Source organism: Taeniopygia guttata, chromosome 5, assembly GCF_048771995.1.
Source record: "Taeniopygia guttata chromosome 5, bTaeGut7.mat, whole genome shotgun sequence".
NCBI lineage: Eukaryota > Metazoa > Chordata > Aves > Passeriformes > Estrildidae > Taeniopygia > Taeniopygia guttata.
This window is the reverse complement of record NC_133030.1, coordinates 44,878,284-44,894,537: the sequence shown is the minus strand read 5'-3', so window position 1 is coordinate 44,894,537 and position 16,254 is coordinate 44,878,284. Positions and strand designations below refer to the sequence as shown.

Genomic DNA, 16,254 nt, shown 5'->3' with positions numbered 1-16,254 from the left:
ATTGGTTGCGCAACTTCATATTAAGGCCAATGGTATCCTGAGGTGCATTGGAACAGGGGCCTGTGAGTTGAGGGAGTTGATTCTCCCCCTCTGCTCAGCCCATGGCACATCTGGAGTGCCATGTCCAGTTGTGGGCTCCCCAGTACAAGAAGGACAAGGAGCTACTGGAGGAAGTCCAGCAAAAGGGCCACAAGGATGGCCAAGGGATTGGTGTATCTTTCTTAGAAGAGACTGAGAGCTGGGCTCTGAGGCGTTTAGTCTGGAGAAGACTGAGAAGGGATGTCATTACTGCATATAAATACCTCAAACATGGGTGTCAAGAAGATGGTGCCACTCTTTTCAGTGATGCCCAGCAACGGGCAAACACCGTAACAGGAGGAAAAGCTTCTTTACAATGAGGGTAGCAGAGCACTGTCACAGACTGCCCAGGGAGGGAGTAGAGTCTCCCCGTCTGGAGACATTCAAAACCCACCTGGATTAGTTCTGTGTCACCTGCTCCAGGTGACACTGCCTGGCAGGGGAGTTGGATTGGATGCATTCCAGAGGTACCTTCCAACCCTATTGATTCTATGATTCTGTGTGACATCTTGATGTCCTGTACATGGAAATGTGACAATATACTGAGAAGTAAAATACAGAGTTCTTGGATGATAAGTGGCCAATCAATAAGGTTTTGTCTTCATCAAATAATCTAATCTGACTGAATTGCTTTCTGGTGTAAGCAGGTGGCATCTTTTTAGTCCCTGTATAAAAGCAGTATCTTGAGACATGACTTGTGATTTATTTTGAAATCTAAATTTTGAACTTGAAACTAAAATAATTAGGAAGAAAATAAATATAGACTGTACTGCTTGTATGGGTGGTGTACTTTGGAATGTGAGGATTTTGAAGTAATTTTTTATCTATAGTGGTGTCAATGTATAGCAAACCAAGCCTCATGAGGGGAGGGGTGGTGTTTTGTTTTTTTCCACTAGTATTCAAGGATGGACCCCCCCCCCTCCTCTGCCCCCCAATGCTCCTCTTTGCTCTCCAGCTCTCAACACTTGGAGAAATCTTAAAAAACACAATACCGCTTTTTTCCATAAAATTTACCTTACTTGAAAGGGAGTTGGAGTTGATTCTGGATAAATAACTATTTATTACTAAAAAATCCATTGTTTTTCCAAAAGAGATCAAGTTGTTGTAGCTTGCATACCACATGAGAAACAAACATGAGAAAAATGGCCTGTTGTTTTGGCCAAAAGGTTTTCAAAAGTACCCTGATAAAAGAGGAGGCAAAGCAGAATGCCGACAAGTTAGTAGCAAATATAAATTAAAACACAAAAAAAGCTAGATTTCATTTGTGTGAAAAAAATATGAGAATGCTATTATTATTAATTGAATGTTAATTGTGCTCTCCCAGCTGTGGCTGAGCAAAGTATTTAAATTATTTATTTTTTTGCAAAATCAAGTATATTTAAAAACACATAATTTTCTTCTCTGTTTTTTATGTGGCTTAATTATTGTAATTGCAGAGGTATGAGAGGATAAGAATCTTGGGATATTGGCATACCTCTCATTTTCAGCTACACATTATTCCTTACTACTTGTCTTAAACTGTGTCAGCTTTTGAGTGTGTACTGTTTTTTTCTAATGCAGACTTCTGTTTGTAGAATACTCTGTTAAAGACATGCCCCTTGTTTTCAGAGCAGATTTCAGCACTTTACCACTAATGGGATTATGTCAAAATCTAATCCTTTCAGAAGTAAGGACATCTGTAGTACACTGAGATGAACTGCAGTTGAACCACGTTTGACTTTCAGTGTGGATATATAGCATTAAGAAAATTTGGTTTAGGACAATTTTTTTCTTTAGAGTGAAGACTTTCCCAGTTATTTTTGTGTGAAGTGCCTATGTAATTACACTTTTTTACATAGTATAAATGTGTGTACCCTTGTGTGACCTGAAAGAGGGTCTATCCGAAATAGATAATATGGAGTAAGAATAAATGCAAATAGTGCTTTATGTTACAAATTAGTCTGAATTGCCTATTCACTTCCATAGGTCAAAAACTGCTCTCTGAAGATGACCTGCTATTTTAATATGCTTTTTAAGGATAGCTGTTTAAAAAATGCACCCAGTTTTTGCTTTCCTTTTTAGTTCAGTTTGGTAAATAAAAATTTACTGAAATTGAAAGCATGGTGTTTAATTTGGATAAGTATGTTTCAGTAGCAAATCCAAAACAAGGACTGCCAATTAACTGTAAAAAATAATAAATAATCTCATAACAGCAGAAAATGTTACGTGGAGATGTGTGATTCTGTCAAGATAGAAATGTTTTTCCTTTGCTAGAGGAACCAAATGAAGGAGAACAGTGTTGTGGAAAAATCCCTATAAATGCCTGGAACATTTAGACAGTTGAAGTCCCAGGAGAGTCCGGACACTGCTTTACAAGTACTGGAGCTGCTGGATTTAATGTCAAGGTAAAGAACAGCCTTCCTTGCTTGTGATGGGGAAAACCATTTTGACCAGCAAAATAAGGAAGGCAGTCCTTTCTGCTAAGGCTCTTGGCTGCCTGATTTTTCCCATTTCTCCTAGGAATCCTGCTGTGAGCCCCCTGCAGAAAGGGCTCCTTAATGATGAGGAGTCCTGCTGTACCAGCATCTGAGTATTTCATACAGACTTTTCCCCTCGAAGGAACAACTGGCTGACATTAGGTGGGCTGTCTGGTTCTAACAGGTAATGTATTCTGGGAAACAAAGTGGTACGGGAAATACAGCATTTCTAAAAAAGGATTTATTGCAGAATTCACTTGCTGGGAATACTGCTTATTGGTTTGTTTTGGCGCAGATTGCCTTTTGTTTCAGAAAATTCAAATTGTTGCAGGATGGAAGCCCTTTCCTCCTGAGCTCATTTTGTTCGTGGTTTTAATGAAGGAAAAGCATTAGTGCTGGAAAAAATATTTCTGACATCCTAGTTTTTGTGGGCTGAATTTGTCTGTCTGATTTTAATAAGTAGTTTCGGTTTTAAAACATTATATCAGCATCTAGTGAAATTCCCTGTATGTTTAAAGACTTTACAAAGGGCTTGATAAGTGTGGTGGTGATACTGGTGTTAAAAATCAGGTAACTAAAGGTGAAGTGTATTCCTGTCACAGATGTTTTTGCATGTGTCACTGAAGTTGGTTTTGGGAGAGGATAGAGAGAAAGTAGAGCAATTCTTAAATTTACCAGATCAAATTACTGTTAATCTTTGTTCAGAGTATCTTTTAGCTTTCATTTTCTTTCCTAAATGATTTCAATGTCCTTAAACTACTTTGTTATTTTTCTCAGAGGTTCGTGTGTTGCCAGGTAGCCTAAAGCACTTCAGATAATAGGTGGGAAACATAAAGTAATTCTTAATATAGAGTGTGGCATTTTGCAGTAGTAGAGGAAGGAGATGTAAAAGGAAACTGGAAAGAGGAAACAGTACAGAGGAAAAGATAAAATAATGCAACCAGCCCTTAAAAAAACAAAAATCAAGGAGAGATTGCAAGCTTACTTTCATGTCAAAGGAGAAGCGTATGTATGAATTGAAAACCCTTTTTTTCCCCTTCTGGACTTTTCATGGTGCTTTATACTGACCGTTCCAGGGTTTACTTGGAAATCTTTTGCTGGCTAAAAGAGAATTAATTTGTTGTTTCCATAGCTTCCTCTAGGCAGCAGCAGTAATCCACATATAATTTAGAGAATTCTTACTATAGTCAGACTGAAACCAGCACAAATACAGCTTCAGTGCTCCTTGGTATTTCAGTGCTATCCTGCATATGTCAGCAGCAGGCCATGAGGAAGACAGATATTCAGGTAACACCTCAGAGCCTGCAGTGAGAAGGTTTTTGTTAAAACTCATGTTACTGCTCTGGTTTAACTTGTTACAGCTTCGACTTCATAAAAGACATAAATACTGCAGTTTTTCTTTACTTTTCAAAGAAAAGTCACTGTCATTTCAGCTGAAGCTGTGAGACAGCCAGCATGGGGTTGGCAGTCCAGTCAGTTATCAGTCTCAGTGTTTAAAACAGAGGCCCTTCCAGACAGCAAAGTAGGTCTTATAAAAAGTATCACAGTATATATATGAGTAACAATCGAGTAGTTTCAGTCACTTTCTAATGACTGTTTAGTGAGCTCTTAGATACTGCTTGTTAATGAAGTTGATGTTCACAACATATTTTTTTCCTTAAGAGAGAAGAAAAATAACCCAAAGGATATTCCTCATCACAGCTGCATATTGAATAGCTGAGAACCAAAAGTAGTGGGTTCCTTGTCCTTGAACCCATTATGAAAGCTTCACGAACTTCAGTGGAACTGCACAGGTGTGCAGCAGTAAGGATATGACTTGAGATGGCCACAAGTACAAGCCCTGGCGTTGCATATAATCGGGACGTCACAGAGAAGTCCTCACAAAAAGGTGGGGTAAGATTCAAGTTGATTATATTAATCCCATGGAAGTTAAACTCTTGAAAGGAGTAAGTTCAGGAGGGCACCAGTGAGGTCCGAGTCAGGTGCTGCAGTTCATGAGACTTTTCCACATTTTGGAATAGTTACCAAATATATTCAGAGTGGAACGTAAGTCCACGCAGTTACAAAGCTACACAGCATTGGTATCCTGTCTGAGAACCTAGAAATTCATACCACTGTGTGTACAGGGGGGCATGGGGGCGTCAGGTGTGGAATGGGAATAGGAAGTTAGAGCTGATGGGTTCTGATTAAATACTCTGTGCATTATTCTCATAGAGCCTTCATTTGTTTATTTCACATCATGATTTCCAGTCACACAAAAATTACTCTGGTCAGATGGAAGTGACTGAACAGATGAAAAGTATTCCAGCTTTATGGAGATGTGTTGAATTTTAGGTTGATAATGTTGTTAGAATCTCCTGGTGTGTGTCCCTAAGACCTCTTAACCATCTTCTGTTCCAGGACACAATGAGGGCCCTTCAACATCTCCTGACTTAGTCCGCAAAGCCTACATGTAAGTACAGTGTAATGTCATGTTTTCAGAATCCCTACAAAGGAGGGAGTGCCTGAGGGAAAGGCATAGTATACAACTAATTTTGTGCCTCACAATTTTAACAGCAACCCAGAAACCATTTGATTACTGAGTGGTTTTAGAGTGTAGTTGCCTGGCATCTGTTAGAAAAACAATACAGATTATGCTGCTATTACCCATCAGCCTTCCCAAACAGCCTGGGAGGGAAGGTTTGGTTCATATTAACACATAAGCATAGGGCTTCTACTCAAATCAAGCTTATCATTCTAAGGAGATTTTTTGGTACAGATTTTCCTGTAATTGAGAGCATTAATACTTCATTTATCCCACAAGAAAGAAAGCAAGAGGGCATTTATGTTAATAAACCAAAATGCTATGGTAGTGATGTGAAATTTATCTTTGCTTGTGCTATTTTCAGAATCCAAACACCAATAGCAGGGCAGGATGTGCCCTTTGACCATAGCTGACCTGTTGCTGATGATGTCATCCAGAACCAATACCTGCTCTATAAAAAGCTCTCATCTCTCTCTGTTGGAGAGAGAGGAGATTACCAAAGGTCACCTGAAGCCATTAAATTGCTCAGAGAAAGTTCCAAGTGTTCATAACTATGGCCCCATCTCAACTTTTCAGCTTTTTTTTCTTTCAGATTATCTTGGATGTAATGAGTGATGGTTGTGGAACTCCTGAGCTCAGCAGTACTACTGCTGTTCCTTTCTATGCCTACTGCACTGCCTGAGATGGTGATTTAGGAGATCCCTCTCACAGCTTGTGATGGAACTAAAAGCCCCCAAACCTGCATCAGACAGTGTGTCATGGGATAGGTCAGCCAAGGAGAACAATGAAGTTCAATGCAAAATAAATAGTATTAGCTTCTTTTATAGGAAAAATACTTTAAAATTTCCCAAAAAAACTTGCTGAGCCTCTTCCATTTTCAAACAAAATATTTTATTCCCATGCTTCCCATTACTTCTGAAGTATTCTAGAGAGCATACATACTAAATGCCAGAAATAACACAGCTTGCTGAGACGGATTTAAAATAGCAAGTATTACAAAAAGGTGTGCACAAACCCAAAAATGTCTCAGGGAATTGATCAGAGCAGGAATGGAAGAGAATACTTGTAGGATACAAACATTTACAAGAAAAGATTTGTCAAATAAATTATTTAAATTCTATTTGCCTGTTGTTGGGAAGGATGGATAAATATAATTGATTGGCAAAAGATTCACAATAGTACAGCCAGGATGAAAACAATCCCCCCTATTGGCTGGACAATACCCTACAGATAGGTCCAAAAGTCAAATGGACTGTTCCATCTCACCCCCCAAAATGTATGGTTCATCCCACATCTGTAACCCTTCCCTGAAGCATCAGGTGTCTGTGACCCCATTGGCCCAAGTCTTGTTCCAGCCCACCTTGAAGCCCCCTGATAAGGGGTCCCTGAGGAGCCAGACGCCCTCTTGGAACTTCCCCTCTCTTGGAATCCCCACTCTCTTAGAACTTCCACCCTCTCCTAGAGCATCCTCTCTACCCCTTGTCTCTCCCCTACCCCATCCCCTCAGGCCTTGCCACGTGCTGCGTCTGGCAGCTCCAAGCAGGACCTTTCACCATCCCTAATAAACCTTATCTTCTAAGAGCAGCCTTCAGTGATCTCTCATCTCCATTCATCAAAGCCGTCCTGGAGCACAGCCTTCCCTACAGCCTGTACCTTTCCAAGAGCTTCTAAAATATTTTTTACCAAGTTAAATACAAGAAGGACTATGCAAGACAAACTGGAAATATCAAACTTTGTTGCTAAAGGCAGCATCTCAGAATTCTTTTAACAGGCATAATGTATACGCAATAATGAGAGACAGAAAAGTTCAATAATGTGTAAATATATCTGTCATCCATTAGTAACAGCAAATAGCTGCATTAGTTTACAAACAACCTATACCAGTCCAACATACCACATCTTTTTGAAGTCCTACTAGTTTCTGTGAAAGAAATGTTCTGGTTTAAGGTCCACATTAATTTTGAAAACACCTTTAACATAAATTTTGATTTAGTCTTTCCTTTCTTTCTGAAAAAGAATATGATTTAAGCTTAGATTTTCTTTTCCAGTGGTACCACTAGTGTTTGTGAAGTCTGTAGAACAAGTGTCCATTAGAGCTTGGTTGTCTTTGCTGCTGCTGAGATACTAAATAAAGGCACTCAGGAAACTGTTTCTCCCTTTAAAGGTTGCTCGAGTATCAGAAGGGTGGCAGAACCTGGCAGGGGGTGTGTTGCATCTGAAAAGCCCCATGTTTGTATGGGACTCTTGGACGTGGGGCCAGAGCATTGCAAATGCAGCTGTTTCAAGAGTAAGGAAGTTTGCTGATCTGCACACTTAAGAAGCTTCCTTTGTTTCTGATGTAACAATGGGCGGCTTCAGATTGCAGAAGAGGAGGTAATAAATTATTATTTGTATGGATTTCAGCAGTTTTGCTTTCAGAATTTGTGGAGAATCAACCTAAAATGGAAATGTGCTTCTCCTCCAAAATAAGCAGCTAAATTAGTCTATAATGCAGTATTGTAGATTTTTTTTAATGACATGAACATTGATAGATTATTTATTTTCTGTAAGACCATCTCATGGAATTCATGAATCTAGGCCCTTGTTTCTGCTCATTGAAGCAGCCTTCATTTATAATCAGAAGTACAAAATCAAATTGAGTTTTAAATATTTGGAAAATATAGAATCAAATAGAGTATGTACTTGGCATTTGCAGTCACTCAGTTTCCAGCTGTAGTAGCCAGCAGTTCAAAGGGTTCTACCGTTATGTTTTTTTTTGGATACTAGTCACCCACATTATATAAGTCCTTACTATTGTCTGATCAATTTAATTATAGTTCCTCAAAGACTATAATTCCATGAAAACCAGCATAGCTATTACAAAATTAATTTTAAAATACTTACCTGAAGGCAAATATTCACACAATAGTTTCCATTTTTATGCCAAGACTTTCAAATAGATGAATGAAATGATCCACGGTAACCTTGGTAGCAGTTCTGCAGAGCCAGTCTGTGGAGCTGGCTGGGACCAGGTGTGATCCTGCCAGCAAAGCCAGGCACTCAGGCCACTCAAATGTTAATGCAGCTGGTGCAGAGCAGCTCCTACCCCGAGTGCTGATGTCTGCAGGAGGTGGAGGGCCAGGCCTCTGTTCATTTGTTTGTGGTGTATGAATGAGCTGAGCACAGCCAAGCTTGACCTAGGTCTGCCCCATCTAGCAGCAGGCAGGGCAGAAGGATGCTTTCCTGCTTTAGACTGGGGGCTGTTCGTTGTGTCTGAGCATGGATTTCCTTAAGCACACTGTGGAGAGCATATGTCCCAGCTACAGCCAGGCTGTGGTCAGCCAGAGGATAACTGTGTGATTCTTGTAGTTGTGCTGCAAACATTACTAAGGTCAGGTAACAGATCTCACTGCAAGATGGATGTTCTTAAAACACATTGGAGGAGCTAGAAGTCAGCCTTCAATGCAGTGAACTGTATGGCATGAAGGGACCCAAAGGTGTGATCCACTCCCTTGGTCTAAGTCAAGGTTTGAGGCGGCTCAACATAGAAAGTGCTAAAAGGAAAGGTCTACCCTGTGAGAGAGGGGTAAGGAGGGACAGCAGAAGTGGTAAGAAAGCTGGAATTGCAGGGTGTTCAGAGCAATAAATATGCTCACATAAAACAGCACTGAAATTTGGTAACAACTGGATCAGTCATCCAAAAAAACCCAAATAACCATAATTAACTTGACTGGGTAGCCTGGTCTTCAAAACAAATTCAAATAAACCAGCTCCTAAATAGATTTTTCAAAAAGTGAGAGAGTGATAGTAATGGACACAAATGCCCTAATGTAGAAACATTACCTGATGTCTTATGAGCAGCTGCAAAATCAGTGATAATTTGCCTTTTGCCACTAAAAGGAAGTATGAAGCTTGTTTTCCTACCTCTCCAAACTAAACCAAGACCAGCAAACAAAAGAAAGTACCCCCAAGTCTTACTGTTGGGCTTCTTTTTTTTTTTTTTAAGATGAGAGCATATTTTATATTTGATCAGTTTTTATATATATAATTTTCCTATTTAGGTAGAGCATTCACATCTACTTCCAGAATTATCATCAGGACTATGTGTTTTGCCCTCCACTGATAAGAGGTTCAAATAAGTGGTTTGTCTGAAAGAAGACCATTCTGGAGGTACTTTCAGTTATGGCAAAGCCCAACCTTGGGGAAAAGGATGTGGACAATATTGTCTTCTCACTTGATTCACTGTATGCACCATCACCTCTTGACCAGGTTTTGGCTGTGATACTTTGAGATGCTAGAGCTCAGTTTGCTTGCATTCTTCCATGAGAATTTGGGTCTGCATTGTCACAGCAGGAAGGTAATCATTGACTGGGTCTTGGATGCTTGTAAGAACCTGGCCTATCCCTCGGCTGATTCTCTGCCCATAAGACCCACTGCTGTGTTTGGCTGAGACTGTCTGACCTCTGTAGACTTGAGCCTGATGCTCACATATACCGAACTTGCTTAGCAGGATAAACACATCTCTGCGGAAAGCTTTGGTGAAAATAGCATAAAGAAAGGGGTTGGCACAAGAATTGAGTGGGTAGAAAAGTACCAGCAAAATCTTGGAATTGGAGACAGTTATCAATGGTTTGTTCATAATGGCAGATAAAGCATGGAAAGAGATGGGAGCCATACACAGAAAGTCTGTGAAAATCAGCACAGCCATTCGCTTGGCAATTTTGGCATCTTTGTCCCCTGACTTGTACTGGGGGTTTCGCACAGTCGTGTAGATTTTTATGTAGCAGGCGCAAATGATGACAAAAGCAATAATGTTGCATATTAAAACAAAGACAATGTAGGCTTCAGCCACTGGTGTTTCAGTGTCCATAGGCAGGCAGATGCTGACTTTGCTGTAGCTGCTGACACCAACCAGTGGCAAAAGGGCGAGCAGGATGCAGGCGAGCCACCCTCCCAGCATGATGAGCACGGCGTGCCGCAGGCGAATCTTCCGGTCGGGCCGCATGGCGAAGGTGATGGCGTACCAGCGCTCCAGGGTGATCACGGTCAGGGTGTACACAGAAAGTTCACTGGCAAAGACTGTAAAAAACCCGGCTGTGTTGCAGCCAGGCCCGGTCTGCCACTCTATGGCATGATTATAGTACTCTGACCTGGTGTGGAGATCCACTGAAGCGATCAGAAGGAGGTATAACCCCATGCAAAAGTCAGCAAAGGCCAAGTTACACATCAAAAAGCGAGGTACAGTCAGTTTGTAATGACTGGTGAGAAGGATAAAAAGGACAAAAATGTTGCCTAGGATGGCAAGCAAGTTCACAAACCACACCACAATCCTCAGAAACTGATATCCCATTATATCCTCACAGGGATTAAACTCATCAGGCTCTGGTGTGCATATTACGTCTTCATTGCCTCCACAGACAGGATAGTCATAATGACTGTCAAAGGTCTGGACATCTTCCATTTGAGGGGTCTTGAGCTCTTTGCCAAAGCCAAGATTTCCTTCTCCACGCTCTTCCAAAAAAATGTAATAATGGGGATTTTCATGAAAGCTTGTGAACTTGGTGTCTGTGTCATACACAGAATTGGTGTGGTCTGTGTATTCTTCTGCATAATCTTTGTAAAATGGGTCTCTGAGAGTCTTGACTGATCTCTTGTGAAAGCTGTGGCTGCTCTGGTTACACATCAGGTACTCCAGGATCCTGAAAGAGTAGAGGGGGAAATCATTGCTGGCATTTAGAGTCTGACTGGTGCACAGCATATGAACAAAGGGAATGCTTCAAAAACAATTCATCCTGAATGAAAATGTACCTATAAAAATGTGATTGGATATATTTTTGTTAACAGACCATAAAACATAGAATAGCTTTTCTGGGTTATTCTTATGTAACTGTATTTTTAATTTTATCCCCAGTAGTAATTTCACCTGTTTGACATCCATAATCCATCTTCTTTTTTGAGATCTACATTCTTAGTAGGTAAGAAGACATTTATCTACTGTTTATAATTTCTTGGATAATACATACACTATTACTTTATTTTTCACTGTTGCTCACTATTCAATTTCTCCCAGAACTTCCATCAGTTTAATTTCTGTTCAGTAACTTCTTATCAGCTACCTAGAAGTGCGGCAATTTGGAATTCTGTACCTTATGGTGTGGTGCAGCAGTATTTGCAGTTAAAATATTTTCAGTAGTTAACAGCTTTTCAGTTAGAAAACATAAGACTTGAGGCTATAACCTCTCCAACACTTTCTTTCCAGGCCTTGCTGTAGCACATTACCCTTTCCTTTTTTATTTCACTTTAATTCTGGGCTCAATAAGAGGAGGAACTTCCGCAAAAGGTCTTACAAAAAAATTCTTCTGCCAGTTGCAAGTGTAACCTGTTTCAAAGAACATTGTCTATACCTAGAAAAAATTGTTGCAAAAGTGCCAATAGATGTATTTTCACAAACATTGTCTTTACTGATTTATTTAATAAATGCCAGTTAGTGAAACTCACCCACTTTTTTTTTTCCAGCTCTTGAAAGCACAGCAGTGACTTGGGTATGATAGGTCAGCTCGCATTAGCTGAAGAAATACCTTTACAGCTGGTAATTTCTTTAAAGTCCACGTATTTTGGACCATTAGTTCTTTTAGGCTTTCCAATCCTTTGGCTGGAAGGTTGGCTACAGCTGTTCTGGAGACGTCCCTAAGCAAGAAAAAGATGAATAGATCAGATTTTTTTTTCAGATTGTTACTGTTCTTCAGGAGTTTCACAGAATTCTATAATAAAAATCCTGAGGAGGTGGAGATTTCATATTGCTAAGTTCTGATAACATTTGAATTCAAGTAAGGCTGTTCATTTCTCTATGATTTTCGCTGTCTTTTAAAGCTCTTGTCTTTTAATGTCTTTTAGCACAGAATATGTATTATAAAGAAATATAATGACTTTTAAAATTACACCTTTAAAGCCAAACAGATACAAATACATTTGCAACCACACAGTTTTAAAAATCCTTTAAAGAAATCACATCTTCCATTGGAAGAGTTATATTCCCTTAGACATCCTTGGATTAATTTTAACCTATTGGCACACTTTAATAGAAAGCATTGGAATTCCTAAAAGAATATTCTCTATATACTGAATTTAAAATCTTCTATTGTAGTCCACCCTGAATCTCTCAGAAAACTGAGTCTTATGTTTGTTGCTTTCTACTTGTCTGCTGAGGTGGACTCAAGAGAGATATGATGGACAGTTGATGGGGAGGTGGCTTTCCTTTCATACTGCCAGGTGAGTGTCACCTGATCCTGCTAATGTTTTCTACTCAGTTTTTGCTTTGTCCCAAAACCTCTTCTAGTGACACTTGAAGTTAAGATGTTTTTAGAGTTACAATCTGTGAAGAAGTAAATCTGTAAAAAGAGTTCATTGTTTAAGCATTGTTTTATCATTAACACCCTCATAACAAATCTGGCTTTCTTATCTCTCTGGTTTTGTTCACTGTTCGGTTTCTTGCACCCAAAAGGAAATTAGAAATAATTTTATGCTTTAAACAACTTTTAAAATGTCTACAACATTTGGGTTTGCTCTGGTGTTTCTTTTTTCATTTTAGTTTGTTTGTTTTAGAGTTAGAAAATGTCGCTCCTTTTTGTAGGAGAACTTTTTCACTTCTAAAAGCTCCCTTGCTGTCATATGTTCTTTAATATGTTACAACTAGTTAATTTCAACTGTGTGAAATTTGTTTCTGTTTTCCTGGAGTCTTTTTGGATAGGTATTTCTACCAATAGCCTGACCTGGCTCTTAGAAGACTCTGAATATTGCCTGCTATCATTTTACCTTCTAAAGAATCAGAGTAGTTGAGTTTCCAAATCATCCAGTTTGACCTCCTTGATCAAAACAGGGTCATCTGGAGCAGATTGCTCTGAGCTGTCCCCCATTGACTTCTCAGCATCTCCAGGTCAGGAGACCCCACAGCCTCTTTAGCAACATCTTACAGCATTTGAGCACTCTCACAACAAAGAAATTTTTTCAGATGTATCATGAAGTCACCTCTCAGTCATTTCTTCTCAAGGCTGAACAGGCCCAGCTCCTTGAACCTTTCCTCGTGCGAGAGATGCTCCAGTCCTTTAATCATCATTTTTGCTCTCCATTGGACCTGTGTCAGGAGCTCCCAGTCTCTCTTGGCCTGAGGAGCCCAGGACTGGACACAGCACTCCGGCTGTGGCCTCACCAGGGCTGAGCAGAGGGGCAGGATCACCTCCCCTGACCTGCTGGCAGTGCTCTTCCTTCTGCAGCAAGACATCTTGGTAAATTAGATCTTGGGATAGACCTTACAAGACAAGATTGGCTTTTCAGCAACCCTCATGGGTCTCCATCAAGTTCTCATGGTTGTGGCAGTTATCTGCAGGTAGGTTAAACACTCTGTGATGAGAGACTCTTTGAAAGGGCAATTACAACTCACAAACTTTTGAGAGTTCTTTAAAGATACACTGGCACAAGCTTATGGAGAAAGATGACCCTGTTTGTGCAACGAGTTGGGAATTCTGACAAGCCTTGACAAAATCAGATATCAAGGGCTGTTGAGGTAACTAATCTGTTACGTGACAAGGGGAATGCCACTTCTGGATTGATTGAAAAATAAAAGAGCAGGGTAAAAGCCTGAGAACGGATGATGAGATTTCATGCTAGAGGAAGACTGGAAAGTTAATTGGTATCTGAATATACAGCGGTGAGGCTGGCTCTGGTGCTACTGAAATACTCATAAACAGTCTGGGAAGGAAGGGAGAGTAGCTGCAACAAAGCTTGTTTCTGGCACAAGGTAATACAAGGCAGTGAAAGCTAAACTTGATTGTCTAAAGAAGCAGAAGGCTTCTGCAATAGTATGTGACTGAGCAGAAAAATAACATGCTTCAAAATTAATGAATGTAAAATACATGTAAAAATTAGGAAAAAAGCAGTTTTAACTTTACATGGATGACAGTGAGGTTTTAATTACCTATCACTCTTGAAAGTTCTTGGAGTCCTCAGCAAATGTCAGGTCAGTGCTTTTAGTAATGTTGAAGGAAAATAGAATGCTAAAAACTCTTGGGAAATAAACAGAAAATAGAGCAGAAAACCTTGACTTTGTAAATCTAGTATGACTATAACTGAAATATTACCTGCAGTTCTAAAAATAGTATATGCAGTTACAATAATAGCATGGAAAGTTGCAACTAGGATGGTAGAAGTATCAGGTTGTTTATATATGAAGTAATAAAGTACAGATAAGGACTTTTTGTCTTGGGAAAAGCTACATCTGGAAGCAGCAGTAGTAGACTATAGTGCCATGTAGATTGTGAAGGTGATTGGTAATGATTATTCACTCTTGTGAGATGAGTTTTGGAACACTTAAGAATGTGAGGCGAGAGTCTTAAAAATAAGAGAAGGCATAATTTTTCACACAATAGCATCATTGTGAAAATCAGTGCTGTAGTTCATCATGTAGGCCAAAAAGTAACAAGAAAAAAATATACCTTTTGGGTTTGGTTGTATTCACATCAGAAATGTCTGGATCAGCAAGAACACCCTGAGGGACAGTGGCTCATGCTTTGGAAACAGCTGCTGAGAGGAGCTTCTCTGGATGTACAGGGAATGGAGCTGCAGCTCCTGGAGAGCTGCAAACAGAAGGAAGTAGCAGGGCTCCAGTTGTGGAAGCAATTTTCCAGGGAGCAGAAGTGAATATGCAAAATCTGTGTCAACTCAGAGTGTTACCAAGTCATGTTAAAAAGTGTGAAAGAAACATCTGTTCAGTGAAAAGAAGGGGCTTGGAAGAATTAGTTGTAAGACTGTCTCACTTCTGTTGTATCTTACCAAATCCTCTGAATTCTTTTGTGTATGTGCCTATGGGTGAATATTTAAGCAGACAGATATTGAAGGTTTTGTTTTTAAACACTGTTTTATACTGGGGAGCTTGGGGAAAAGTTACAGGAACAGATGCCTTGAAGTTCTTATTGATTTAGGATTAATTCTGGTGCAGAGCTAGCAATAGATACTTTGTCCCATCCATGGGCAATATTAAACACAATGGCTCAGAAGTTTGGGAAGTTTCCAGTTTGGGAAGTCCATAAACTGCTGGTATATGTTGTCTGCCAGCAAGAAGTCTTGTGACCCTCTCTGTACCACTGCTATTGCAAATCAAAAAGCTTCCTGGGAGTCTGGTGATAATTTGTCTCCCAAAGGAAGATAATTTTTCGGTTATTCTACCTAGGACCACACTTTGTTGTGTGTGTGTCAGCTGGCCAAGAGCAAAGTGTGGGATTCTCAGGGATTTTTTTTACCTTACAAATCTAGTCTTGATGATTATCAAATCAGATTCACAATCTACTTCAAGCAGCATAATAGCTGTCTTCAAACTAGATTGAGAATATTTATAAATAATTACTAATCCTCAGAGCCATGTGAATCCAAGTAGTTATCCAGACTAGAGTTTCTGTGCCTGCATTCCTAGAGAAGGCACATTTTCCTGAATGATCTTTGTGTGCCAGTGTTTAGAATAATTAAGGTTGGAAAAGACCTTTAACATCAGTCCAACCATCAACCTGGCATCCACCATGTTCACCGTGTTCTCAAGTGCCATATACACATTTTTTTAACACTTTCAGGGGCCGCGACTCCACCACTTCCCTTGCACCCTGTTCCAATGCTTTACAAGCCTTTCTGTGAAATATCTTTCCCTAATATTCAATCTAAACCTCCCCTTGCACAACTTGAGGCAATTTCCTCTTGTCCTGTTGCTTCTTACCAAGCTCTGATCAGCCAAGTATGGTCAGTCCTAATCAGTCAAGAATGATCAATCCTAATTTTGGTCTGCTGAGAAAAATGGGAACTGACTGCAGTCATGTCTGTCTCATTAACATCCAATAATATTTAGAACTAAGAGGATGCTTAAACACAGCAGTGCTTACATTGCACGTAAGAGTGTTTTGCTGGCACTGCTGAACTCTAGCTTGCACCCTTAAAGAAACACAAGAGAATGGGCAAGAGGTCTGATGGACTTGTCAAGAGGATCTGTCTCAAACTGAAGTGACCATAAAACAGGCTAGGCAGGACACTGATAAAATGAATGATAGCAAGTCAGAAGGACTGGATGGTTTTCACCAGAAAAGTTCTGAAGCAGCTGAAGGAGGAAGTCAGTATTACAGAACTAGATCTAAGTGATTACAGCTTTCGTCAATAATCCTTTTCATTGCTGGAACTATGCAA

The 16,254-nt window shown here is 39.8% G+C and overlaps 1 protein-coding gene across 1 annotated transcript in view; it reads right to left on the bottom strand.

The window, feature by feature from the left end:
* Nucleotides 1-9,054: 9,054 nt before the first annotated feature.
* TSHR (thyroid stimulating hormone receptor) overlaps nt 9,055-16,254 on the bottom strand; it is a 28,087-nt gene continuing 20,887 nt past the window's right edge. The window contains exons 7-8 of the mRNA XM_072930653.1: nt 11,536-11,724; nt 9,055-10,736 (exon numbers count right to left, since the gene is read on the bottom strand). Of these exons, the coding sequence (XP_072786754.1) occupies nt 9,332-10,736; nt 11,536-11,724 (1,594 nt within the window). The 3' untranslated portion in view covers nt 9,055-9,331. The remainder of the gene's footprint in view (nt 10,737-11,535; nt 11,725-16,254) is intronic.